Raw genomic sequence first — 27,979 nt, forward strand, 5'->3', positions numbered from 1 at the left:
CAGCCCAGCGAGTGTGAGGTCATTCTATTCCCCTCCTCTGACGTTTAAGTTAAACTGTGCTGAGGGACCCTGGATGTCCCCTCAGCACATCCTGCTAGGACTCAGGACAGGTATCCATTGGGTGCTTGACATCCTCTGGAGCCCCAGTGTCCATTATAGGGTGATGCCATGTGCCCAGGTCATGGTTCAAGGCTCAGCCTGAGTCCACGTGAGTGAACTTTGTCCTCTAACACTGAGCTCTGCCATGTTTTGCAATGAAACTGACCTGCATCCCTTCCCCACCACCAGGGCCCCATCAGAGCAAACAGAAGGGACTTTCCTAACCTTTCCATCATCCCAAATACAAATGTGCCCTCTTTCTCTTCTGGAAGCTTGTCTGTGCAACGAAAGTGCAAGGGTTAATGGAGCTCACAGTGGCTGCATCAGACACACAAGCCACAACCAAGTTGTTTTTTTTCTCTGTGCAGCTAAACAAATGTTCCACTTGCTTAAATTGCTTTTACTTTTTGATGTGTAAAGAGCCAAAGGTTGTAAAATGTATTAGAATGCTTATAAAATGCAGGTGTAGAGTTTGAGAAAATAAAATAAGGGTCTATCAGAGCCACCCCGCCAGCAAGTGAAATCTATGCCTTGTCTCAGGGGACTGCTGAAGCTGCTGAGCGTCTGTCCCCTCTGGGTGTGTTGGTGACAGCAGCCACTCTCAGCTGGGGAAGAGGGAAGGTGGAGGGGGCTTAACCTACTTTCTGAAATGCAGCAGCTTGCTGATTCTTTTCCTCATATCCCTGCCCTCAGACAGGGTGTGAGCTATGGGGAGAGTGAGCTGGGGACAAGGCCACTCCTATGGCCAGCCGCCTCAGGCCACCGCCCTTGGCAAGCTCTGTGCCTGCCTGTGGGCAAGGTCTGCTGGACCCTGCCAGAGGGAGGAGAACCTGGCTTGCCAAGCACCCAGTCACATTGAAAACAGACACTGTGAAGTGGGCAGTGACCGTCCCATAGCCAAACAGCAGTATTTATGTGCAGGGCTGAGGACTGGACACTGGGTCTTTGTTGGATTCTAGCAGTGGACCATTTGCTTGTCTGAATTGCTGGGAGCTCATCCATCAGTGAACATCTGAGGTGCTTTGTAAAGAGGCCTGCTAAAAACCACAGGGCTAATTGCTGTCTTAGTCCACTGGGGCTTCCACAACAAAATGCCATACACGTGGTGGGGACTGAGGGTCTTAAACAACAGAATTAATGGTCTCAGGGATCTGGACACTGGAAATTCAAGATTAGGGAGCCCTCATGATCCAACTCTAGTGAGGGCCTTCCTCCTGGCTTGCAGACAGCAGCCTTCCCCCTATGTCCTTTCAGATTTTTCCTCAGTGATGCGGGGTAAGGGTAGCTCCCTTTTCCTCTTCTCATAAGGACTCTAATCCTATTATGGGAACCCTACGCTCATGATCTCATGTAGCCTTAAATATCTCCCACAGACTTACCATCGAATTAGAGTTTAGGGTTCCAACATCTGCATTTTGAGGAGCACAAACATTCAGTTCATCACTACTAGAACTCTCACCCTGGCCTGAGAAAGTCTTAGACCAACTCAATTTCTCAAAATGGGACTAGAATTTGTGCCAGAGGTAGCCATCCTTCTTTCTGGTCCCAAGCCCCTTCCTAGGGAATCTGTGTATCCTTAACCCTGGAAGGGATTAAGCTATGGCCACAGGTGACCAGAGCAGAGTGGACCTTTGACCCCGGGAAGAAGCAGCCAGAGGCTGGGTTCAGCCAATCAGATTCGCTCTTCCAGAGATGAGTATCAGGAAGACCTTGAGCACTACTGGAAGCCCTGGGGTGAGACGTGAGACAGACCCTTCCTGGGGTCCAGCAGAGCAGGCAGGAGGCAACTTTCTAATGTTTCCTCTAGCCTCTCTTTTCCTCTGGAACCTTCTCTTGTCTGTGTAGTGCTGGAAACATCGCAAGTATCTCCCCACAGGCTGGAGGTAGGAACAGTCACCCAGGCCCTGAGGAAGGGTCACTGAGGAGATCAGGTAACAGAGAATCATGCCTCTGTCTCTGGGCTGGAGAGAGCAAAACCATTAGAGGGTGCCAGGGACTCCATGTGGTCAGAGAGGGGAGGAAGAACCAACCATGGGAACAGAATGGGAGGAGGAGGCAGAAGCCATGGAGTCAGGGAGGGGAATCGAGGCAGAGAAGCCAGAATTTCTGTTTTGGTTTGAGTGAGCAAGTTATTAATGATGGAGACTTTTTTTTTTTTTTAAGGCGAACTGTAACAGCAGACTGTGGTTTTTTTCAATTGTCTCTCATCTAAAATTGTTGTAGGATTTGGGCAAACTCTAGACGGTCTCCTGTTCTCCTTCCAGGGGCACGGAATTTAAACCCAGAACTGCAATGTGATTTTAGGAGGCATGTCTATCAAAAAATGAAGTTATGTATTTTAAGCGTTTTAGAAAAAAAGTCAATTAGCACATCGAACCCGGAACACTGCAGATATTAATGCTCAGATTGAAAATAAATATGATAGGGAATTTAGTTTAAAGCTAATCTGTGAGAAGCCTTAATAGTCCAGGTGGCACGTGGATATGCTAAAAACTGTAAACGTGGAAAGTAAATGGCTGACGTCCAGGGATGGGAAAACTGAAAAAAAGCACCTTGGAAGGAGAGGAGAGGCTCCCAGGGAAACAGGAGCCATGTGCAAGTGCTGGACACCATTCCAGCTGTGCCTGGACACTGAACTTTGGTCATCTCCACCCTTCCACCCAGGCGGCTGGAGTGACCTACACAGAACAAATGGGCTATGCTAAGACCCTCAGCAAGAGGCTGTGGAACTCTCTTCATGGATACTTCTATTCTGCCGAACTTTCCTTTTCCTTCTGCTGGCCACTCAGCCCCTGTTCTTTTTCAGTATACAACCTTTCCCAAGAAAACAGCCTTAAATGATTGTTATGCTTTGACCTGAAGTCCCCAGAAGGCTCCTGTGTTATAGGCTTGTTGCCAGCTAATGGACTTTGGGGAAATGATTGGATCCTGAGGGCTCTGATTTCATTAGTGGGCTAATCCATTGACAGATTCATAATTTGATGGCATTATTTGGATGTGGTGAACACTAAAATGTGGGGCCTGTTGGGAGGAAGTAGGTCACAGGGCATGTCTTTAAAAGGTTTGCATTGTTCCTGTTCCCTCTCTGTCTCTCTCTGCCTCCTTGCTGCCATGAGGTGGGTAGCTTTACTCACATGCTTTCCACCATGATGTTCAGTCCCAAAGCAGTGGGACCCAGTGGCCATGGACTGTTAACTCTGAAACCATGAACCAAAATAAATCTTTCCTCCTTCAGGTCGTTTTTCTTGGGCATTTGTCACAGCGATGGAACCTATCTAATACAAAGACTGAGACGAGCTCAGAGAGGGAGCATGGGCAGACAGAGCCCTGGGGTTACAGCAGGACCGTGGTGGCCCCATGGCTGGTGCCTGCTGTCAGCCCAGTATCCATATCCTGCTCCTGCTGTCCCAGCAGGGACAGATCAGGGAGACAAGCAGCACAAATCAGTGCCCTGAGAAAGCCCAGAAGGGGAGGAGAACCTTCAAAAAGACCTTACCTAAAGCTGCTCAAGTTGAAAGATTCCCATGCTTCTTCATTTTTAGAAATTTCTGTAATGTCTCCCCAACAAATACACAAATCAACTGTAATAATGTTTTTCCCAACACAGCCTACATGGATCTGTTTCTTTCTGAGGTTCAAGATGGCTTCATTTTGAAACGGAAACTCTCCTTTTCTTGCCCTCAGCTAGGAACTTAAGTCAACCCACTGCCGAGGAAGTTACTTTTGCCTTGGAACTGACTCCAAAGAGGCTAAAAAGCTGCTGGCAGTTTCCCTGATATCTCAGTGCTAGGAAGACTTGTCCCTGGGCCAGACACCCTTTTAAATCCAGAAACAAAGAACTTGAGAACCATTGTAAAGTTCAAAGCTAATTCCTAAAAAGGAGCTCTGCAGAAAAGAAGACTTTCCTCCAACGCCCAAGAATCTACCCAGGAATGTTTTTATCACTCAGATGAGAGCAAAATATGTCTTTATAGATGTATGCACTTCCCTGAGTGGATTCGCAACCATAGAGCGTTTTAAGAAACAGAGTCCATGTGCCAGGGTTCTAAGTTGTTTGCCTCATGGGTGGGATTTAATGGGAATCTGTTTAGACACAGGAATGCTGAGTGAATCAGCTCTGATTAGGAAATTGGATTACTTTGTCTGCTTATTTGGATGGCACTAAAGGAGGAAGAAGCAGCTGGGGGCTCAAAATTGGCAGGGGGATCTGGGAAGAACAATAGGAATTTTACACCATCTCATCCCTGCTGGATGACAAGGACCCAGAGTAAACGTGCAGTCCATTCTTGCTGGACGGCTGAATGAGCATCCTGTCAGCAGTCACTATCATGGCGGATCAAAATACCAAGGCTAGTAGGTTGTATTAGCTTGATGTGGAGCTGAGCAATTCTCAAATCAGCCACTGGGCACTGACCCTTGCCACTTCAGGATGGGACCTGGGGTCATGGCCTCAGGCTCAAGTTTGCCTTCCTTCCTTACCTCCACTGGTCCATGCCCCAGGGTTTCCCAAGCTTCCCTTTTAAGGGCACTGTTCAAATTGCTTGTCCCCTGGAGAGCCTATGTTTTGAAACACACTCATTAGGTCATGAATCAGCATTTGCACTTTAAGCTAAAAAGATCTGGGTAATGGATGATCATAACTTCTCTCTGGAGGAAACCCTAAGGCTGGTGTGTGATGCATAAGTCAAGGGTGACTGAGGCAAAGTGTAAGGAAATGAGTATGAATTTTCCATGAGACATGTCAGCCATACAGATCCCATCCAGACCTTGTGATCTTCTGGGGTCCAGGCATCCCTCCACCTTCCCTCTGCTCCAGCAATCCTCTATCCTGTGAGGCTCCCATTCTACCTTGTTGAGACCCGGCTGTTCCTTTACCAAGAATGTGCCATCTGAGCAAGTGTGCTATTTAAAGAACTTGCAACATTCAATTAGAGTGACTGTGAAAAAATTACTACCTTATTTTCAAGTTAGAGAGCCTTACTTTATAGTACATAAAGCCATACCCATCAGCAATCCTACAAAATAACTAAAAAGTGATGTAGTATTGTCTAAAGACACCCAGCTCCATGGCCACCTCCTCCATGCAGAGATCCCTAATCATCCCTTTGGCATCTCCACCATCCTCATTAGAACATATGAATTTTTTTCTACTTCAAAGATTAGATGAGTGGAGGTAGAAAGATGGAAAGATGGCAAGATGGCCTGATCCAGGTTCCCAAGTCTTTAGACAACTGCCTGAGTTATTTTCCCAAGGAAGCCAGTTAGGGATGCTCTGTAAACGTTCTCTTGTTAGTCCTCAGATGCAGTATGGTGTTCTGAGGAACTGGACCTTAGGGCCTCTGCCACCCAACCTTAGGGACAGGTTGGTGGCCTCCCTGGGTCTCCAGACCAGAGGCAGAGTTTCCACCCATGGTCTGACCTCTCCAAAAGAGGACAAGTTGGCCAAGGCCAAGAGAAAGAAGGACTTCCTCCTGAGTCCTGTGCTTCTGTGCACCAGCAGCCTCCTGCAGGTGCCACAGGGGCTCTGAGATGAAACCCATTCCGTACGGCCCAAAGTCCTGTCGTCCCCATGACCCGGAAACCATCTTGGAGCTAGGGACATGCTTCGTTCTGCTCACTGAGAGACTTCCAGCCTGGCCTTGGGGCTGGCACACAGCACTGCTTAAGGCCACCATCATGTCACCTGTGTCCCCAGTCACACTTCCAAGTCTTACAAGCACAGGTGCTTGGCAATTACTTGATGAAGGCATGAAGGGATTTTGCAATTAGGGTGGCACTAGCAGGTAACTTCAGAACATCAGAGCCAGTTCCTTGTGGGGAGGGGCTAAAGACTCGTAGAGATGGGAGAGGATGCCCATCCTGGAATATGAAATGTCTGACTGAGAGCTGGCAGGCTCACTGACTTCTTGGGATAAGCAGTGGCTCCAGTGTCCCCTGTGAAATCAGCAAGGCTGGGAAGCTAGATTTTGCTTTCTCGGGGACTTTGGACAGACAGATGCACAGGTCTGGGCTGGTTTGTCCATTGGTGTGAGCTTTGTGGGCTGAAGCCAGAGTCTCCACAGGCAAAGTAAAGTTCTCAAAGCAATTGCCTTCCTTCAGACTGGCGTCGTTATTGTCTCTGGTTGGTCTCACCCATGGGCTGTCCCAGGGAGACCCTCTCCTGGAGGTGTGCCCAAGACAATCTGGGTTTAGGAAGCGGTGGGGATGATGAAGGTGGTCTGTTGTCCACCTGCATGGACCAGAAAGTTCAGAACTCCCAGGAGACACTGGGCACTTCTACGTTCTAAGGCTAAGCAGTGTTGAAGTACAGTCCAAGAAGTGGGTAGAATGAAGAAAGGGGAAAATCTAAGTGAAAACATAGACAAAAGTGGAGGGGAGGACTAAGAAACATGACAAAGGACACAACTGGAGCTTTCCCACTGGTCTCACTGCATTAAAATAGGCAGGACTGGAGGTGTGGCTCAATCGGTAGAGTGCTCTCTTTGCATTAAGATAGGCATTTTCACAAAAGGCAAAAACAAGTCATTAATCAGCAGATGATGGCAGAACAGTCAGAAGTACACAAGTCCCAAGTCCCAGCATCACACAGCTAGTGGCCACATGAGCAACCCAAATATTGATCATGATAGGAAATAAGGACCTTTGACCATCACATCCAAGAAAGCTGTGCTCCGAACCGAGTCACATCATGATTTGGCTTCATGCCAGGCAGGCACACAAATTCAGAAGATTCTGATGGGTGTGGTATCTTGTCCTGAATTGGGCTAGGAGTAGGAGGGACAATGGCAGTGGAGCAGCATTTCAGGGGCTGTCACTTTCCAGCTGTGACCTCTGTTCTCCAAGTGTACTTGGAGATATGAGCCAGCGGCACACAGAAATCACAGCACCTCATAGTTTACTCATACACTTATTGCCAAGGTGGGCACCAGGGCATGCAACCTGTGCAGTCCCAGGGCCCCATTCTTATAGGGGACCCTCACTTTGCTTAATGCTAGGCTGCCATCAGTCTAAAATTCTTGATTTTTTTTTTAAGCAAGGGGCCTTGTGAGTTATGCAGTCATTCCTATGTATTGCCTCACTTGTCCCCATCTCCAGGGTGAGGGAGGAGCTGAAAGCAATTGGCAACTGAATTCACAGATGGTGAAACTGACACCAGGGAGGTGGAGTGGTGAAGCCGGGATCTCATAGGTGAGACCAGGGGCTGCTTCTCAATAAATGATGCACTCTGCCCTACCTACCACAGCAGTGACCTTGACCTCTATTCCATCTCTTCTTTTATCTCATTTCATTAAAAAATGTCAAAGCCATTTGCTCACCTGCCAGCGAGGACCTCCTGGGGGTCTGGTGCCCCCCACGGCTCTTCCTTTCCCATCCACTGTCCAGGCCAGGCACCCTAGAGTAGTCCTGGGTGTCCCCAAAGCAGGCACATTCTCTGCTTTGTCCAGAGAACTGAAGCCAAGTGTTCTGTCGTCTCCTGGAAAAGCCTCCCTGGGAAGCATTCCTGACCTTCAGCCCCACTCCTGGGTCCTGGCACTTCCTGGCTGGGTGTTTACCTTGCTGGGTGTCCTGGGCTCAGCCAGGGTGGTGCCCACATACTCGCCTCAGAGGCCATGCAGAAGGGGAGGTGCTATTGAGGTGAAGGCTGGATGGCTGGATCCACCTCCTGCTTCATGGTAGCTGATGTCCCACCAGGAGTGGCCCCAGCCCACCTGCTCCACCTGCCTTGGCATCAGCCAGACCAGTAGCACAGCGCTCGAGTCTGAGATTGGGAGAGGCTTTGGGGTGCTCTGGGGTTCTCTCATTTCTTGTACATCGGGCCTCAGTTTGACCACTTCCAGTCGGAGGACACTAGTTGCTTTGTGAGGGGTCTTTCTCCATTATTCTCATTAATATTAACTATTATTGCTAATAGTGTTATTATTAGCATATAGTGTTTATCCTATATGACAAACACTGGGCTAAGCGGGTTACATAAATCTTTATGTAATTCTTGTGCTTTCTCTTTGAGAAGAGAATTATGCTCATTTTAAAGGAACACAGACTCATAACTAGTGAGTTGGGGGGGGGTCCAGGATTCAAACCTAGACCAATTATTACCAAAACTGGGGCTTCTAACTACTGCCACCATTTGTCAAGTTTCATTGTCACAATGCCCATCTTCACATAAAACTCAAATGGACCATTGTTTTAGCTATCTAATGCTGGTAACAAGTTAACCCAAAGTGGAGAAGCATGAAGCAATTCACAGCAATAATCTCGTGTCTGTAGGTCAGGAATGTGGGCAGAGCTTAGCTGGGTTCTTTGCTCAGGGTTCCTCACAGGCTGTGTCCAAGACAGTGGTAGGGCCATGATCTCTCCAGGCTCCTCCGGGAAGGAGTCACTCCCAAGTTTATGAGAGTGTATGACTGAGTCCCTTCCTTGAGGGTTGGTGGGCGAAGGGCTTCAGTCCTCCCTGGCTGTTGGCCAGAGGTCTCCCTCAATCCTTGCGTGTGGGCCTCTTTACCATGGCAGCTGGCTTTACCAGAGTGTGCAATAGAGAGTCTAGGATGATGGCAGTCAGTCTTTTGTGATCTGCTCACAGAAGTGACATTTCATCCTTTCACCATATTCTGCTTGTTAGGAGGAAGTCATTAGGATCAGCCCACATACAATGATAGGGATGACACCAGAGCGTGGATACAGGAAGTAGATCACTGAGGGCCATCCTGAAAAGTTGTTTCCTGTAGCCACCTGGTTGCCACAAAATGTTGTTTGCACAGCTGGAGGCCTAGCTCACGAAGTACAGTGCCTGCTTTGGAAGTATGAAGCCCTGAGCTTGATCCCCCTCTCAAAAAAAAAAAAAAATGTTGATTTCAGTTCTGCCAATGAAAGCCAGATGGAAGAACTCTTCATCTATCTTCATTCATTCAACAAGCATTTGAGCAGGCCACACATTAGGTTCAGAAGATACCAGAATAAGTACAATTATTACCTATCTTCCCTCACTGTCCCCTGCTGGCATATGTGGAGTTTGGGAGGAGGTCTCTGGGTGCTCTGTCCTCTGAGAGGCTCAGCTCTCTTTCCTTCAAGGGGTCCCCAGATGCCACATTTCTGAGATTCTTGTCCTCCTGCTCACTTTCTTTATGGTCTTACTCATTAAAACAAATGAATGAAAAACAAAACAAAAAAGCTTATTTGGGGCTCCTACTGAACGTAGAGTCATGGTAGCTGGTTTGTGTGTGTGTGTTAGAACTGGTTTCCTTGCTCTCTTTCCCTTTTTCATTTGTAACTTCCTTCCTCAGAGAAGCAGGCCCTGCAGCTTGCTATACACACAGATGCACAGGGCACAGCTCACCATGCTGCTTTCTGTCATGTATGGTTGGGAGTACCTGGTATGGGGAACAGTGGGATGGAGCAGGAACCAGTTCCCACTCCTGGGTGAGCAGGGGCAGCAAAGGGTAAAAGGGCACCTGAAACCTGGATTCGCCTGCCTGGGTACTCCTTTCCTTACTCTGTCTCCCAAGGTCCAGGGCCAAGGGAATGAACTCTAAGAAGAGGGTGGCAGGGTCAGTAGAGCTGGTGTCTTGTGCCCATCAAAATGTCTTTATGAACTAGAATTGTAACAGCCTTTCACAGGGACGTCTTTCATTTCAGATGTTTGTTGAGCACCCAGTAGGGCTGTGCTAGGCCTTAGGCTACAATTAGGAGTGGTTCTAAAGGGAATCTAACCCCCTTTTTTCTCCACTCCTTTCACTGCCTCAGAATGGATCCCTAGTATTCCTACTGGGTGATCCCAACATGCTTCAAATGGGAATCCTGGCTACAGTCTCCCCCAGTTACATCTGGCCTGCCCACCCATCCTGCTCACCATTCATGCAAGTCTTCTGGATAGGCCTGATTTTGCGTCTTCCTTGCTCACAACCATTTTACATAACCTCTGCTAGCAGCGGCACTAGTGTTCCTCCAGAAATGTTCTATGCATTCATATCCTCTCCTTCCATCCCTCCTCTCTCTCTCTCTCTCTCTCTCTCTCTCTCACACACACACACACACACACACACCTGTCTCACTGTCCTGCATTGCTGAGTTGTAGGAGTATTCCAGGATGATACCCAGAAATACTTTTCAAGACTTAGTGTCTTTGACCAGAAGCTTTTATATTGCTTTTTTGTGTGATAATTTTATATAGGTCATTAGGTGAATAGTTTTAAAAAACCAATTGTTTTAAAGTAATTCTTTAATTGTGCATTGACAGGGGTTGAATTTTCAAATGTAATGAGTTCAATTTGTTAGAAAATTAGATTATCTAATAACTTTTCATGTTGTGTTTACTTTTAGGGATAGGAAGAGGAGATGAATCTAAACGTTTGACTTTTTATTATCGTAGTTATTTTAAAATTTTAGCTATATTAAGGTAATGGACCAGATCTGATCAAGAGCTGTTGTTCAGAAGCAGAAACACTTATCAGAACATCCCTTGGACACTTATGAGCCAGGTCTTGTCCTTGGCACTTTACATGAATCAACTTGTTTAATCATCCCTACAGTTTTATGACTAGGAAGCCAGATATATAGAGATTAAATAGTTTTCATAAGGTCACATATATTTTCCTGAAATGCTAACATATATATATATATATATATATATATATATATTTCAGTTCAAAAGCAAGAAAGGCAAATCTCCAGGTGCCACAAATGAACAAGTAATCCTGTATTTATCCTAGTGATCTGAGTACTTTAGGAACTGTCACATATATCCTTTGGTAGTTTGGATTTTTTTTTTAATGAACAGTTATGGAGAAACAAGAATCTAAGTCTCTGGCCCTGGACACAGCAGGAAGTTGGAACGGGGAATATATTGCAGAAATGAGAACTGTCCTAAGCCATGCAGAGAAACAGAAACTCCTACAAGAAGGTGAAGAACAAGCTGGAGTCACACACGGTATCTAACTTTTAGCTACTCATGGTGTATGGAAATCCCAAGATGGAAACTGAGAAAGAAATTTGAGAGTCACTGATCCTACCACTGACTTAAGTAGAGACACTACGGGGAGGTCTCCACAATCCAGGCACAAGTGGGAGCAATCCTGTCCTTACACCTGAAAGAATTCTCATAGAAGATGAGGTCACACACAAAAATTGTAAAACTTGAGGAAAGCCAATATGATAAGCAAAAATGATTAAAAATTAGTATTATAAATTATAAGACATTTGAAGTAGCCCATCATGAAGAAGGGAACCCCACAAAAATAGGAGAGTTGACAAAAAAGGAAACAAAAAAAGCAGAAAACATAATTTCAAAATCAAATGTGTGAAACGTGTTACCTTCATGGGAATCCAAAGTACGGAAATTAAATCTCTTCGTTCTCAGATAATAGCAAGATTGAACAAATAAGGTGTCCATAAATACTTGAGCTTGCCTGGTGGCAATGGTTAGAAACATTTGTGTATGAGCACAGCAGGTGTACTGCTAGGGCTGCCATAATAAAATACCACAGTTGAAGGGGCTCAGGAAACAGACATTTATTGACACATGATCCTGGAGGCCCAAAGTCCGAGATCAAGGTGCCAGCAGGTTTACCTGCTTCGAAGGCCTCTCTCCTTGATTTGCAGTGACTGACCCCTCTGTGTCTTCACACATGTCTGTGTGTACTGGTCTGTGGCTAATTTCTCCTTATAAGAACATCAGTCATATCGCCCTAGGTCCCACTCCTATAACCTCTTTTTTTCCATGCCTCTTTAAATACAGTCACATTCTGAGGTCCTAGGAGTTAGGTATTAAACTTGAGAGTTCAGCCCACAACAGGCTAAACTCCTTGATTTCTATACAATTCAATTCTAGGAATTATTAACTATGTGACCCCAGGGCTACTTACGTTGTTTCATTTTCTCTTTTGTAAAATGGGAATGATAAGTAGTACTTGTTAGGATTAAAGAACGTAGGTAAAGCTCTTTTTTTTTTCTTTTTTCTTGTATGGGATTTGAACTCAGGACCTACACCTTGAGTCACTCCACCATCCCTTTTTTCGAGGGTTTTTCCAAGATAGTGTCTCATGAACTATTTTTCAGGGCTGGTTTCGAACTGAGATCCTCCTGATCTCTGCCTCCTGAGTAGCTGGGATTACAGGTGTGAGCCTCTGGTGCCTGGCTTGTAAAGCTCTTAAAAATAAGTCCAAAGTGCTTAAGAAATGGAGGAGTTAGATCTATAGAATAAGAAGGGGAATTTAAAAATTAAAGCAGATTCAAAGAATTAAGTAGAAATTATAGGAACAAAAAATATTGCATTTTCAAATCCTTACTAGGCATAACTTTAGACTTAGTGATTTGGAAGCTGTATCTGAGAAAATCACTCAGAGTGAAGCACCAGGAGGTAAAACAATGGAAAATATGAAAGAAGTTTTTAAAACTGCAGAGTAAATCATGAAAATGCACCAGGCTTTCTGAGGGAGGTGAAAGAGGAGAGGCAGTGTTCAGAGAAATGGGTGTGGATTTTTCAGAACTGAAGAAAGATGGGTCCCAAGTCTGAAAAAGCATGCTGAGTCTGAGGCAAGGTAAGTGAAGAACCCACATGTGGACAACCCAGAGTGGGGAAGCAGGGCATCGGATGCAGGGCATCGGATGTAAAGAAAAGCACTAAAAGCCGTCAAAGAGAAAACATCGAATTAGTGATGACCACAGCAGGGTTGGCACTGTCACGTGGCCACCGGGGCTCATTGCCTCCCTTCCCACGAACTCTCCACTGAGTCGTCTGTGTCTGAGTCATCTGTGTTTTCTTCCTGACCTCCCCCAGGTCTGATGCCTGCCTCAGGAAGTCTTCCTGACCTCCCCTGCCCACTTCCCTTTGCTCTTAATCATGGTACGGTTAACAGTCCACTCCAGAGTACGTGGTCCCTGCATGGGCTAGCAATGATGCCCATGGGTTGGTTTTTCTTCCCACATAGATACCAAGCACCTGCAGCTCTGGCACTTTGACCATGACCTTCCTCACCCATCCTTCCCAGTCAGCATGGTGTTGGCTGCAGGATGTACTCAATGAATACTTGGATATTTTTGAACACTTAATCAATTGCTCTGCTTTTTTTTTTTTTTTTTTTTGTGGCAGTACTGGGGTTTGAACTCAAGGTCTCACACTTGTTAGTCAGGCATTCTACCACTTGAGCCATGCCTCCAGTCCAACAATAAATAGCTTTTTTGTTTGTTTTGTTTTGCTTTTGGCAGCATTGGGGTTTGAACTCAGGGCCTCACACTGCTAGGCAGACGCTTTTAACTGCTTGAGCCACTCCACCAGATGTAGGCACATTAAATTACATTTGCATATGAAATCAAGCCAGTTTGTAGAAGCTCTTTAGGTCCTAGTGAAACCATATTTTGTTTCTTTGTCTTGTTTATTTAAAAAATTTTTTTGTAATGAGATCATTTTTTTTAGTACTTATTAGCGTACGATAGTTGTACAGGGGGATTAATGTGCTTACAATATATCCTAATTAGACTATTTTAATATAGATTTGTAAGTATATAACACATTTATTAAAGTGGAACCCTAGTTTATAGGCCATCTTGTATCCTACTTTTTATAATTCATACCATCCCAGCATTTTCTCTTGCATAATCTAGTATTAAAACATTTTAATTAATCCCACCATTTTACACACATGAACCAGTTTCTTTACTCCCCTATACTAATGCTTAACGCACTTTATTTATTTCTTTATTTTTGGTGGTACTGTACGGGGGTTTGAACTCAGGGCCTTGGGCTTGCTAAGCAGGTGCTCCACCACCACTTGACCACTCCCTCCTGTCTACACTTCCTGAGTAGCTGGGATTATATGGGTACCATGACAAGCTTAACATACCTGAAAACAATTCCTCCATGAATCCATGAATTAGCTGGTAGAAAAACAAGAATGTAAAGGCAAAGACTTCAAGGGAACTCCCTGATATGCTGTGGGTGGTTTATTGGGTACCTCCATGTGGGCTGGCCTTTGGGTGGAGCCTCTAAGGATAAATTTCAAGGTCAGACTGACTTGTCCATCTCTTGGAACTGGCAAGAGCTCTGGCTGGACTAGAGGCCAGAGGAGGCCATTCAGGGGGCACTCTGACCTGGGGGGCAGTCAGATGATCTCCCAGGAAATGAGAAGCTGAGGTACATTTGTGCTTGGTTCTAAGCCAGGGAATCTTCTAGAACTAAGCAGCCAACTGAAGATAACATGAAAAAACTTTTCCAAGAGGAGGAAAGAAGACCAAGAAGTATGTGGTTCATCCTGTGGTTTAAGACTAAGACAGTGTGATTTGAGGTGAACTTGACTGCATTTTGATCTTTTCAGTGTGTAGCCTTGTCGTGTTGTCTGGCAGTGGACAAGGATGAGGGGGCTTATGTTTTCAGGCTGAATGCCAACAAATGACTTGTGGCCCCGGGAATGACCATGGAGCTTTGGATGTGGCTGTGGTGGATTCAGAAGAAAGAGTCTGTCACCAGGGACTGAATCTCATGGATTGCTGCCCTGCCAGGTGCTGGGTTAAAGATCCAGATGGGTTTTCTCCTGTAGTCGTGACATCAGCCTCCACCCAGTCTGGATGAGTGGGGTACCGGTAATGTATAGACTGTTGTAGATGCGGATTGAAGAGCAAATAAAGATCTGAGGCCCAAGAATAAGGAGAGAGAGGAAGAGGAATGTGGTGAACACATATAGGATTGTTGTTGTATTGATGGATTGTATTGTGTTAAAGCATGAAAAATTGTTGAAATAAAGAAGTATTAGCTAGTGTGTGTGAGGGCTTAGAGGCCAGCCGGTGTGTGACAAGCTGATATGCTAATAAGCCAAACCTAAGGTGGCAGCTGATATGGTAATAAGCCAACCCTAAGGTGACAATGTGGATAACAGAAGTGATGAGGTCACCACAGGGTATATAAACTCAGGCCAGAACCCAAAGCCTTGCCTGCCTCCTTACCATCAGAAGAGACCATGCTGTCAGGAGTGCCCCTGAGACCCTGACGCAGAGGCAGCCGCCACTTGTGAGCGTGCCCCTTCTCACGAGGACCACTGGGTGTCCCTGGTGAACCATGAACTGGACCTGCACTGAAGGGGGCTGTGAGGATCCCCTGGGGTGCAACTATGCCCCCTCATCAGCTGAGAAGACGGTCACATGGAGAGCGAGACTTGGGGGGAGGTCTGAGTAACTCCTGGCTGGCTAGGGTAGTAAAGACAGACATTAGGAGCCATAGGAAAGTGCTGTGTGAATTTGTTTAAATAAAACCCTGTCCTCTGAAATCAGAGTCTCCTGAGTACTATCTCTGTACTCGATTGAACCAATAGGCGCTCGTGACAAGGAAGAAGGAGAAGGGAAGGGGGGAGGGATGGAGAGACTCTAAAGAACAAGGCAGTGTATTTGGGAATGGACACTTTGATGGGAATATGTGTGGACATATTCGAAGGGGAAGGGGTAAATGGAAACTTTTAAAGACAAAACGAGGATTATGCAAATAATCTTGAGATAATAGTCCTTGCCTACAAGGATCAATAAATAACAAGGCTAGCATAAGGTAGTTGCTTGCACCAGGATTTTCTGTGTAGGGTTGCAGTGACCTTTGGGTAAGGTTCTTGCAAAGTCTTTTGAGTGCCTGTTTGGAGGTTCTGGCAGGCGAGCGGTTACTCTTACACTTTGACCAAAGAACGGTCCTCCATATTGGGGATGGTCATCCTCTTCGATTGAGTGTGCAGCTTCAGGAGGGACACACATGGAATGGTGAGGGAGGAAGGGGACACCAGCCTAGCCAGCCAGATCAGCCGAATCCACCATGGCCATCAGTGGGGTGACAGATGTCACAGCCAGATCGCCCTCACATGCTTGCAAAGTCTTTTGAGGTAGTTCTTAATAGCCATTTGTGTGTGAACTCGCCTCTCCAGACCCTCCTGGCTTCTTTGCTGTTACTATTGTTAAGGAACTCCATTTTGATTCTGATGACCTTCACAAGTCCACTGTGAGATTTTTACCTTCATTTTTGTGGAGCAGGAAACTGAGGTCCTCAGAAGTCACTCAGCTAGGCCATACCTGAGACTTGTATAGCGCCAGTCTGCTCCTCCCTGACTGTGCTTCCCTGCTCCTGGGAGGTTTTGTCCCCACTGTGTGCAAGTGTTGCTCAATGCATCCGTTTTTAAGAGACAAACTTGACTCAGGCTGCCTGGGGTCATTTCTGATTCAGGCATGACTGTGTAGACAGCTGGCAGGCTTCTTCCCAGTTAATGAGAGGCTGCATCCTAATTGGGTCAAGGCTGGGCCCGGACGTTGACATTGTCCCCGGAGTGGGCCTGGTCAGATGAGTGGGAAGCAGCTGGCGGGGTGGGGGTGGGGGATTCCCTTGGGTGTATATATCTGTGAACCAATAGAGGGGTCTGCCACTGGAGGTGAGGGCAAGGAAGCACAGGAGCCGCACAGACTCTAAGAGCCAGGTTCCCACTGCCTCGGTTCACGCATCCTGACTTCACACGCAGGCCCCCAGATCCGCCTTGGAAAACACTCTTCCTGAGGTATGGCTTATCTCTAAATAGACCTACTCATCTCTGTTGACATAAACCTGCCAGTGATGGTGTGGTATGTGGGAAAGCCTCCAACAATAGCAATTTTAAAGGGCACCTCAGCCCCCACTGGTCAAGCACCCCGCTTGATTCTTGGCTGTCTAAAGGATGTGTAGGATGGGAACATGTGGGAAGGGCTTAGAGCAGCTGATCAGGGGAACTCCCTGATTCTGCCCTCAAGCGACAGCTGCTCTGAACTTTCAAAAGGGTGCCCAGCTGTGCTGTGCCAGCGTGGGGATCCAGAGCACCTCTCAGCTTGGGATGAGAATCCCAGCAAGCACTGGGTCTAAGTAGAGGTGTTAAGCCCATGAGAGACGCTTTTTTCTTGGGGAAAGAGATTAACCAAGCTCCACAGGGCTGCTTTGTGGGTGCTGGCCTGACACCGGCAGCGGTCGCTCATTGGAAAGGTGATATTATTGCAGTGTGGGAGACAACAGGCAGCGTCCCACCCAAAACTAGCTCAAGAACAAAGCTATTCCCCCCGGGGAAAAGCTGCAGAGCAGTGCATTCTCACTCCTCGTCATTACTGACTTGTCTGTCACTTGGGTCCTGAGGGGCAGGGACAGGGCTTGGCTGATCATGTTTTCCAACACAAAGAAGGTGTTTAATAATGATTTGTGAATTGTCAAGCCCTGAAGTGGGCAAGTGAATGCTGGCAAAGAAGCCTCTGACTTTGCAAGGTGGCATAGGCTGTGTACCCGGCAGGAGAGGGAAAGGAAAGGAAGCCCTCTGCTGTGTCTTTTGGTAGGAACTTCATGGAACCTGCAGACTTGAGTTCTCATGGCAGGAGAGCCCAGTGGTTGGGAGCTGGGCTGTGGAATCTGGCAGATTCAGGCTCAGATCTACCTGTCTCCACCACCCCAGGGTGTCTTGACCCAATTCTCACCGCTCCCACATCTATGACAGGAATGCCGACGCCTGCTTCCTGGATGCTGGGGAAGAAGTGAGGTTCCTCATGTAAGATTCTTGGCTCTGGATTTGGTGCCCATGAGGCCAGAATGTCAGCCTTTGGTAGCCTTAGGAGGAACCAAATGAACTTGTGGCTATACCATCATTTTTGGGTTACAAAATGGGAATTTGTCAGCGTTCAGCCCAATAGTGTCACTTTTCCAATTGCCTGGCTATTGAAATGTGAGTCTGGTTATGCTGAGGCTCCTGCCCATCCCCATGCCCCTCCAGGCTCACCTGCTGGTGGAGGAAGGACATCTGGAGCCGTCTGGCCCAGCTTTCCTTTTGGCAGATGGGGGGATGGAACCCAAAGAGGCAGATTTTGCCCAAAGATGCTAACTTGTTAGGAGTGGACTGAAGGAGAGAATCCAAGTTTTGGACTCCTAACTCTGTTCTGTTTCCACTGCATGAACCTGAGGCAGCTGCCAGCATTTGGAGCCAGAGCTGTGTCAGAGTGTGCCAGCTACCTACAATGGGCATAGAGCCTCCTGGGAACTTGCTGAGGTGCAGAAAATGGCATTTTTCCATACTAGGAAATGCTATTGGGGGTCCAGAGGCACCTTTAGTATCAGCTCTGGGCTACTTAGGATTGGTTGAACTCAGGGTCCTCATCTGTACATTTGAATGATAGTGGTGTCTACTTTATGAGGGTGTCACAAGGATTAAATAAATAAATATTGGTAAATTGTATTGTAAGTTGCACAATTTGCAGATGTTTTTAGAAAACATTGATGAGTGCTTGGAGTGCTCAGCACTTTTCAAGGGCCATCTGAGTGCCCTTGAAATCAGATCATCGGAGTGAAAGGTTGGGGTTGAGTGTGAGTTTGGGCCAGCGTGAGTGGCTGAGGGGACAGGGAAGAGATCTCTAGCTGACCCTGAGGTGCTCTTTGCCTGCCCCCCTGCCCCCAGGCCCAGCCTTGTCTCTAAATACATGAGGGACAAATGTGTAGAGAGATTAGTGGCCAGTGAAGGGTTGGGGTTAGCAGGTATCCACAGCCCTCCTGCCTCTATGCCAGCATTTCTCCATAAGGGGTGTCACTTAGTCTCACCAACTTCGGGAGGATAGGGCATTTACGGGTCAAATGAGACAATCTCTGTCACATGCTCAGACAGATCCGGCCCCGCCAGCACTATCTAGGTATTTGACAATAACAGTAAACCTTCCACCCTAATAGAATGCAAACTCTACTACAGCAGGGTTCTTGGTCTGTTTCATTCTCAGAGCACCCCCACTTCCCACCAGAATGATGCTGGGCTGTGTGGGGTCACAATAAATACTTGCTATAGGAAAGAATGAATTTATTGCCACCTTAGGAGGAGTCTGGAAAACAGTCAAGGACACTATGGAGACCAGTCCCCAACTCCTCCCTAATTTGCCCCTGTCTCTAGGAGAGTCACCACTGTTTCTGCTTCATTCAGGCTTTTATAGAATCTCTCCTGGAAAATTGCAACACATTCATCTTTCACTCCTTCCCCCAGAAACCAAGACAGACTCCCTAAAAATAGATCAGCTTGGATCACCCCCTTGCCTATGACCCCTGCAACTTTCCCATTGTCTCCAGGCTAAAATAAGTGGCCAATGAGCACAGGCAGAGACCCTCAGCATCATTAGTCACCAGGGAACACAAATCAAAACATCACTGAGCTACCCCTGTACACCCTCTAGGATGGCCAGTGTCAAAAAGACACAATACCAAGTACTGAGAAGAACCCCTTCACAGCCAGTGAAAATATGAAATGGTGCAGATGTAAAAACCTCTCAGAAAGTCAAATGTCACATGACCCAGTAAATCCACAACTTGCTAGGCACACATACTCAAGAGAACTGAAAATAAACATCCACACACGAACTCTAGCACATTAGTTGCAATAGCCCCAAACTAGAAACAACCTACATGCCCCAATCTGATGAATAAATAAACAAAACATGGTTGTTTTAGTCCACAGGTGCTGTTCTAACAAATACTGCACACTGGGTAAGTTATAAGCAATAGTAATTTATTGCTCACGATTCTGGAGACTGGAAATCTATGATCAAGGTGCAGGCAGGTTCAGTGGCGAGTGCCTGGTGTCTGCTTCCAAGGTGGTACCTTGTTGCTCCATCTTGCAGAGGGATGGATGCAGCTCATGAGGCTGAGGAGATGGGAAGGGTCAAAGCCACCCCCTTGATTCCTTTCTCTTGTAAGGGCTCTAATTCCTAATCACCTCCTAAAGGACCTCTTAATATTAGGGATTAAGTTTTGAAAGGGACACAGACTTTCAAACCATAGTGGTTATGTATCCATATAATGGGATTGTCTTCAACCATTTAAAAGGAATGAAGCACTGGCACAAGTTATGACACAAGTGAGCCTCTGAAGCAGCATGCTAAGAGAAAGAAACCAGAGACAAGGACCACACATTGTATAATTGTGAAATGTCTGAAATGGATAAATCCAGAGAGATAGAAGATTGGTGGCTTCCTGGGGCTGAAGGGACCGGGTACTGAGGAGTGACTGCTCAACGGTACCAGATTTCTTTCGGAATGATGAAAATGTCCTGTCATTAGATAATGGTGATGCTTGCACAACCTTACAATATAAAAACTACGGAACCATACTCTTTTAAAAGAAATTGCACGTGTAATTTATATCCACTTTAAAAATTGAGAGTGGTCCATCTCTGAAGGGTGGACCTGCCAGGGGCTCTAATCACTAGTTCTGGCCAGAGGCTGCCATCCCTCCCCTGTACCATCTTCTCTTCTCTCCAAGCCATGAGCCACCAGCTCTTGTGACATTCACCTCGCCCAGCACAAGGATCCTTTTCCTGGCTTTAGTCTATACCCCTCTTGCTCTAAAGTCAACCCTCCCTTTCCCCACCCCAAGGACCAGGCTCCATTCAACTCCTGATTTCTCCTTAAGCTTTCCCCTTTGGAATTTTCTTTGTGGATGTTCTCAGTTACCCTGCCACCTTGAATATATAAGGCCAGCTCATTTTAATAGATATAGAAAGTTTTGGCCCCAAGGACTTTCAACATAAACATTGAAATCTGATTATACCAACACTGCTGAAATTTCAACAAGGGTATGCCTTCCAGAGCAAACTCCACATCACTGAAATAAGCCTTTGATCAATTTTCTGAGGCATCTTGCCCTCCATTTCCATTTAATCCCTAATTAGATTTTAATCCCTTTTAATTAGATTTGATTCTCTCCTGATTACATTTTTTGGCCATGTCTATTTTCTTGGATTACAGTTCGCTAGTCTAGATTTTATTGAGACTTGCTGTACTCAAGTGGTAGAGAGCTGCCTAGCAGGTGTGAGTCCCTGAGTTCAAACTCCAGTATTGCCAAAAACAAAACAGAACAAAGAGAAGACTTTAATGCCTCCACTTATTGAACATTTTTTTCTTTGCTAACATTTGCCCTTCTAAATTTTGTTTTGTCACTCTGTCCTAATAACAACCTTTATTGTGAATTGAATTACAGGCCAATAGACTACAGTTATTTCTCAAAAATGTTAAATTATGTTTTAAATAGATAGCAAGTGCCGAAAGGGCATACAGAGGAAAGCCTCTGTCCCTCCACCTCCTTACAGTCCCATTTTCCATTTCCCCTTCCCAAAAGCCATGTCTTGAGCAGAAACAGGAGACCATGTCCTTCCTGGGAAGCTGGCTGTTCTTACACGGAGCTCCTGGCAGGAAGTTGATCAGGGACTCCTGGGATCAGTACTCCTGGAGGGAGGTGAAGGCTGCCAGAGGTGTGTGTGTGGTGGGGGGGAGCCAGGCTGAGATGCAGTCTCAGGAAAGGCTCAGCTGACCCCAAGGGGGTTTTGGATCCAAGCTATCCCCAGCAGGGACCAGAAATGCCTCTGGTCTTTGTGTTCTGGGTAGGTGGGTCAATATATGCTGCCTTTCCTGGGGATCACCTTGGTTTTCATCTTTTTTTTTTTTTTTTTTTTTTGGTGGCACTGGGGTTTGAACTCAGGACCTAACGCTTGCTAGGCAGGCACTCTACTGCTTGAGCCACTCCACCAGCTTCTGGGTACAACCTTGGATGCAGATTCTTTCAGCTGTGGGCAGTCAGCACACCTGAGAAGTTAGTTCTCCTGAAAGGGAGACCTAGGCCACCCACTGTCACCAAGTTATCCCCACCCTCCCTGCCCTTCCTAGTTGAATACTTATTGTTGTTGTTGCTTATTTCCTATACCTCTGGGGGCTCCTCCAGCCCCATCAGCCTCTTTCCTCACTGCATCACAGTCCCCTGCCTGCCTCAGGGTGGCGCCCACGCAGTGGGGGCTGCTGGGTTTTAGCGATAGGCAGCCTGGGGAGCGGAGAATTGAGGCATTTTCTTTTCTTCTCAAACAACTTTCTAGGGCTCTGGAGTTATAAAAAGCTCCCATGTGTCATTTCCTGGCAGTTGGACAGCTGCAGAATACCACTCGATGAGCACTCCTGTCCTTTCCGAGGTTTAACATTGGACTGATGTGTTGGCTCTGGCCAAAGCAACTGAAAATTATATATATCTGTTGGAATGAGACTGGTTAATTTACAGCAAAATCTAATACAAAATGCACTTTTCCAAACACTCCTCCCTGCCCTCCTTGCCTCCCAGATGGAATGTTGCCAACTGCAGGGGAGGCACGTGCAGAATTGGCAAATAGGACCTTGGGATGTAAGAAAGAAGAAGGAGCCACGGAGGAGGGCAGGCCACCTGCACAGGGCTTGGCTCACCTGTGGGGTGAGCACCATCTGTCTTGGTGGGTGACTCTGGTCCCCAACACAGGTGTGACTACACATATTGCATTTTTTCTCCCCGCCCAGCCCCCAGCGCCATGGCGACCTGCCCAGTCCTGCAGAAATTCAAATTGTTTCAGTCAGGGGCCCAGGTCTACAGAATCCCTGCTCTGCTCTACCTGCCTGGGCAGAAGACCCTGCTGGCCTTTGCAGAAAGGCGGCTGAGCAAGAAGGATGAGGAGGCAGAAGTAATTGTCCTGCGCAGAGGAGGTTACAATTCGACAGCCCACCAGGTCCAGGTAAGGCAGGATGCAGCTACAGTCAATCTATAGGGATTACTCCTTTCCTAGTGTATAGAGGAACCAGGCCTGGATCTCACAGAACATGAGGGTGATTCCATCCCTTGGTGACTGAGGTCTGGGGAAGAGTCTAGAAAAGATACACTGAAGTCCAGGAGGGATGGGCAGTGAAGGACTGCCCAGTGGTCACTGCCTGGACCTCACCTGGGTTCACCATGAATGAGTCCTTCCGACCTGGCTCTCTGCTTTATTTTGTGACTGACTGAGTTTCTCAGAATCCTTGAGAGCCAAAAGGAGAAAGTTCATTATTATAGAGCTGGGGAAGGGGGAGGGTGGCATTTGTGTGAAATTAACCTGGGGAGCTAGGGGTTGGGGTGACTACTTGTGTTCTGAAGTTCCAGCTTGTGGATAAAATAGCTAATATTGGTGAAGACATCCAAGACTGGCTTATCATATTGAAGGGTTTAACATAACTGTTATCATTACTTTGTGGTCATGACTACCTGATATCTATTCAAAGCATGCCTGATGCATAATAGTTGTACCTGTTCATGGGATTTGAAGCAGATGGGCCTGGGTTCAAGTCCTGGCTCCATCACTTACCAGAGGGACAGCCTTAGGCAGCTCATCCACCCTATGTAGGCCTCTCATTCTCTAGATGTGAGATGGTGCTCTCCCCAGAGTTGGAATTAGATGAGACAGTGGACATTAGACTTTAGCACCATGTCTGGGCTTAGGGTCTTTCATTAGGGCTGATAATGATTAGGGTAGACAGCATAGCTGTGACATGTATGACATAGCTGTGGGCATTAGGGAAGCTTAACTGTGAATGTCTTGGGGCTGCATTCTCTTAGGATGCATTAACAGCGTACTGTATGTAGAAAATGTGAGGTGATCATCATATTCTGCACAGCCTGCAGGCTATTGTAGTCCCTGTGAAGTCCACAGCTCTTAAGAGTGCCCACTTGGAGTGGGCTGCTAAGAGCAAAGCACCATGATAGGGCTGGGAATTGGCTCTTGCCTGAGTCATCTTTGCTCTTGGGCTCTGCAAATGTATGTTAGTAGGAATGGAAGTAGCAGAGACATTCAGGGAAGGGTGGGTGGTCTTAGAGGGAACGAGGCTACAAATGGTGGGTGAAGTCTTCCTCCATGGTCTTTGACTTCATGCCCATGAAACATGCCCGCCCATGAGCCTGGAGGGTGTTGCTCCTGACAACATCATCAGCTGTTTCACGATGATGTTTCTTCTTCCTTTTCTTCACATCCAGTGGCAGGCTCAAGAAGTGGTGACCCAAGCCCAGTTGGAGGGCTACAGGTCCATGAACCCATGCCCCTTGTACGACGAGCAAACGGGAACCCTCTTCCTCTTCTTCATTGCCATCGAAGGGACAGTCTCTGAGACCCACCAGCTCCAGACCAGGGTCAATGTGACACGGCTATGCCATGTCACCAGCACCGACCATGGGAGGACCTGGAGCCCTGCCACAGACCTCACAGGCAAAGCCATTGGCCCAGCCCACCAGGACTGGGCCACATTTGCGGTGGGCCCGGGGCACTGTCTGCAGCTACGTGACAAGTTGGGAAGCCTGGTAGTGCCCGCCTATGCCTACCGGAGCCTACACCCTCTCCAGGCCCCAATCCCCTCTGCTTTCTGCTTCCTCAGCCATGACCATGGGCAAACATGGGAGAGAAGCAACTTTGTGTCCCAGGCCACACTGGAGTGCCAGGTGGCTGAGGTCGGGGCGGGGGCACAGAAGGTGGTGTATCTCAATGCCAGGAGCTCGCTGGGAGCCAGGGTGCAGGCACATAGCACCAATGATGGCCTCCACTTCCAGGAGGCCCAGGCTGTGAGGAAGCTTGTGGAACCTCCATATGGTTGCCATGGGAGCGTGGTGGGCTTCCCCAATCCTAGCTCAGGGCCTGACCCCGTGGACACATGGCTGCTGTATACCCACCCCACAGATGCCCAGCAGCGGATGAACCTGGGCGTGTATCTGAACCCACGGCCCCTGGACCCCATGGCCTGGTCAATGCCTACCCTGCTGGCCACAGGCCACTGTGCCTATTCTGACCTGCAGAGCATGGGACCTGGCCCTGATGGCTCCCCACAGTTCGGGTGTCTGTATGAGGCAAATAATTACGATGAGATTGTGTTCCTCATGTTCACCCTCAAACAAGCTTTCCCAGCTAGATTTGAGTCTTAAAGAGCTAGCCACATGCAGACCAAGGGGCTTCCCCTTGGGCAGCTAGGCCTCCATGAGGGGGGCTCATTGTTTTTTTCCTTTCAGCCTCCTCTGAACTATGGAGGCCAGCTCTTCATGTAGACTGTGCAGAAATGTATATCTTCATGCTCTTTGCTTCCTTCCTTTCTCTACTCTTCCCAGAAGAGTCTATTTTCAGCACAGAAATCGAAGGAGCCTAGTTTTCCCCAGCCATTTGACAGGGAAGGCAGGCACAGTGTGCACAGTGGCTGTCACTCTGCACAGCTCCTGTCATGCTACACAGTTCAACCTGCCTGTTCTCCCCTCTCCCACTTCCGCCCACTTTTGTGTAGGTCTTAAATTCCTTAGTTCGGCCCGTTCCTTTCCAGGAGATGCTCACTGCTTACCTGTCCCTGGGGAAAGGTGGAGCCAAAGATGTGAACTAGCTGAGACATCTGTGTGTGTATGTATGTGTCTGTCTGTCTAGCCTTGTTGCTGCTTTAGAGCGGACAGCAGGGGGACCAGTTTTGCAGGAAGTGAGGCAGGATCTGGAACAAGTAAGCTGGCTTAAGTCATCGCAGTCATCTCTCAGGGCTGTCATTCCACATTACCTCAAACTTGGTGCCGTAATCTTATGGCTCCAGAGGCTGAAAGTCTGAAATCAGGCTGTTTGCAGGCCACTCTCCTTCCAGAAACTCTAGAGGAGGGTCCCTTCTTGCCTCTTCCAACTTCCGCAGCCCTTGCTATTCCTTGGTTTGTGACTGCATCACTCCCAATTTGGCCCCTGTCTTCATGTGACTTCCTCTGGGTTGTCTCATCTGTCACTCAGAAGGACTAGGTTGATGGGGTAAGGTCCAAGCAAATGATCCAGGATATATTCATCTTCAAGGTCCTTCATCACATCTGCAAAGATGCTTTTTCTGAGTCAGGTTCCATTCAGGACACTGAGTGTTATGGTTTGGAGTTTGTTATTTTTGTACAAGTGATGTGGTAAAGGCAGGAACGTAGCTCAGATGAGTTGAGTTGTTGGATGTGCATTCATGGTGCTAGGCAGCTTTAGGACACTCAGTCTTTGTGGTGACAAGGTGAGCCATGTGGCAGTGAAGGGAGAGGTGTGGGATGCTAGACTTATGTGGTTCTTGCTATAAGGAGTGAGCAAAGAAGGCTCTCCCATGTTGTCTCAAGGGTGGAAGAGGCTGACACTTCTCTGACCCCTGGGGACCTTTAGAAGCCCTTGTCACATATCCTGCAGAATACTTGCCCCTGTCCCTGCCAAAGGCCCTCTAATCTGTTGAGTGACAACTGTCATGGGTTCCTGCAGCTTAGTGATATCTTTGTCTGGCCAAGATTGGGGGCTGGTAGCAAGACCTTGGTTCTGGGTGCAAGTCCAGGCACTGGCCTCCCACCAGGCTACTGCTGCTGTTTGTGAGGTTTTAACAGAGCCAGCTGCAAGGATGAGGAACAAGGGCCTGGAATGGGAAGTTAGGTCCCTCTGTTTGAGGACCATCCACCCGATGTCTTCCAAACCTCTCACAGTAGCTGGGATGGGGTTGGGCTGGGGCTGAGCCCAGGAGGATGAGGGCTTGCCATGCAGCCAGGGCAGCAGATCCTCAAGAGGCTTCAGATGGGGGACCCTAAGAGTGATGTATGGGTTGTTTCTAATGACACCAGGGCAGTGGGAGTAACCAGGAGATGTAGGAGAAAGAGTCACTCAGGAGTGAGCCAGGAGGTGTCACTTACTTCCCTGGAGAGCCACCAGCTGTGAGGCTCTGTGGAGATGAGGCAGTAGTACCGCAAGACACCTGCCACCACGGGCAGAATGTCATCCTCTTGGGCTCCAGGCATTCACAGGAGTCAAGGGGTCTCCACTCCACTGCTTGTAAGAATTCCCTGGGGAGTTTTTCAAGAATTCTGATTCCAGGGCTCCACACTGATCAACGGATTCTGACTCATTGGAGTTGGGGGTCCAAGCTTGGGTGTTTCTTCAAAATCTCACATTATTTTTAATATACACAAGGAAAAAAAAAACCCAAATGGGATAAATGATCTCTAGAATTCCTTCTAGTTCTAAGTGTATACAGACACCAAAATCTCAGAAGACTGGGGTTTTTTTTTAAAAGCAGTAATTAATGGATTAATTGATCCACTCATCAAGACACCATTAAATGAGTGAAAGAAAAGCCACAGATGGGGAGAAGATATTTGTAATACATTTATCTGACACAACTTGTATCCAGAATATAGAAAGAGCGCCTACAAATCAATAACTAAAACCAACCAACCCAATAAAAATGGGCAAAGACTTGAACAGGCACTTCACTGAAAAGGCTATCCTAAAGGGTGCTAAACACATGAAAAAGGTTCAACACCATTAGTCATAGAGAAGTGCACATTAAATCTGATAAGAATAAATACTTATCAGCAAGGATGATTAAAATGAACAAGATCGACAGTAGCAATTATTGGGAGGGATGTGGAGCCCATTTCTGCAGGAAGACTAACTGGTACAAGCACTTTGGAAAGCTGTTTGCTAGAACTCCCTAAAACTAAATATGCAAATACCTACGATGTAGTAATTTCACACTGAAGTGTATATCCAAAGGCACATAGAATTATGTCACTAGCAGCTTCATTCTTAAGGAAACAATCCACATGTCAATGGAAAATAGAGGACTAGGGGCATGGCTAAACTGGTAGAGTTCCTGCCTAGCAAGTATGAGGACCTGAGTTCAAATCCCAGTATGCCCCCTCCAAAAAATGAACAATTAAATTAGGGAATATTCATGCAATTGGAATATTATATAACACAAAAGAATGAACCAGTGCTACACACAGTAGCAGAGATGATTTTCAGACATTATGTTGAGTGAAAGAAGTCAGTGTTATATATGCTTGATCAAAGATTGTATACTTCACTTTCTATTTATAAGTAGTTCAAAAACAAGTAAAACTGATCTGATATATCAATCAGAAAAGGGGCTACTTGGGGGGACCATTGACTGGGAGAGGACAAGAGGGAGGTTTCTGGGTGCTGGAAACATGTTGTTTGATCGGTGACTGGCTATGTGGTGATTCCATATGCAAAATGAGCTGTATACTTAAGATTTGTATCTTACTATACACATATTATGCCTCAATAAAAAATAAAAGTTGAACTGAATA

The 27,979-nt window shown here is 47.0% G+C and overlaps 2 protein-coding genes across 6 annotated transcripts in view; one reads left to right on the forward strand and one right to left on the reverse strand.

The window, feature by feature from the left end:
* Positions 1-7,574, reverse strand: part of Ngef (neuronal guanine nucleotide exchange factor) — a 95,198-nt gene extending 87,624 nt beyond the window's left edge. Inside the window, exon 1 of the mRNA XM_074072014.1 lies at positions 7,416-7,574. The gene's annotated coding sequence lies outside the window, so the exon portion shown is untranslated. The remainder of the gene's footprint in view (positions 1-7,415) is intronic.
* Positions 1,028-27,977, forward strand: Neu2 (neuraminidase 2). Of its 5 annotated transcripts, none has more exons than XM_020178786.2 (3): positions 1,028-2,030; positions 22,405-22,616; positions 23,885-27,977. In XM_020178786.2, exons 2-3 carry the CDS (start codon positions 22,416-22,418, stop codon positions 24,818-24,820), a joined length of 1,137 nt encoding a protein of 378 aa, XP_020034375.1. In that variant the 5' UTR covers positions 1,028-2,030; positions 22,405-22,415; the 3' UTR covers positions 24,821-27,977. The 5 variants fall into 5 exon arrangements, with proteins under 5 accessions (XP_020034375.1, XP_073928120.1, XP_073928119.1 ...); XM_074072019.1 differs by having other exon boundaries at positions 1,028-1,982; XM_074072018.1 differs by lacking the exon at positions 1,028-2,030 and adding an exon at positions 13,668-14,375.
* Positions 27,978-27,979: the final 2 nt, after the last annotated feature.

Source organism: Castor canadensis, chromosome 4 (genome assembly GCF_047511655.1).
Source record: "Castor canadensis chromosome 4, mCasCan1.hap1v2, whole genome shotgun sequence".
In the NCBI taxonomy this organism is placed as follows: domain Eukaryota; kingdom Metazoa; phylum Chordata; class Mammalia; order Rodentia; family Castoridae; genus Castor; species Castor canadensis.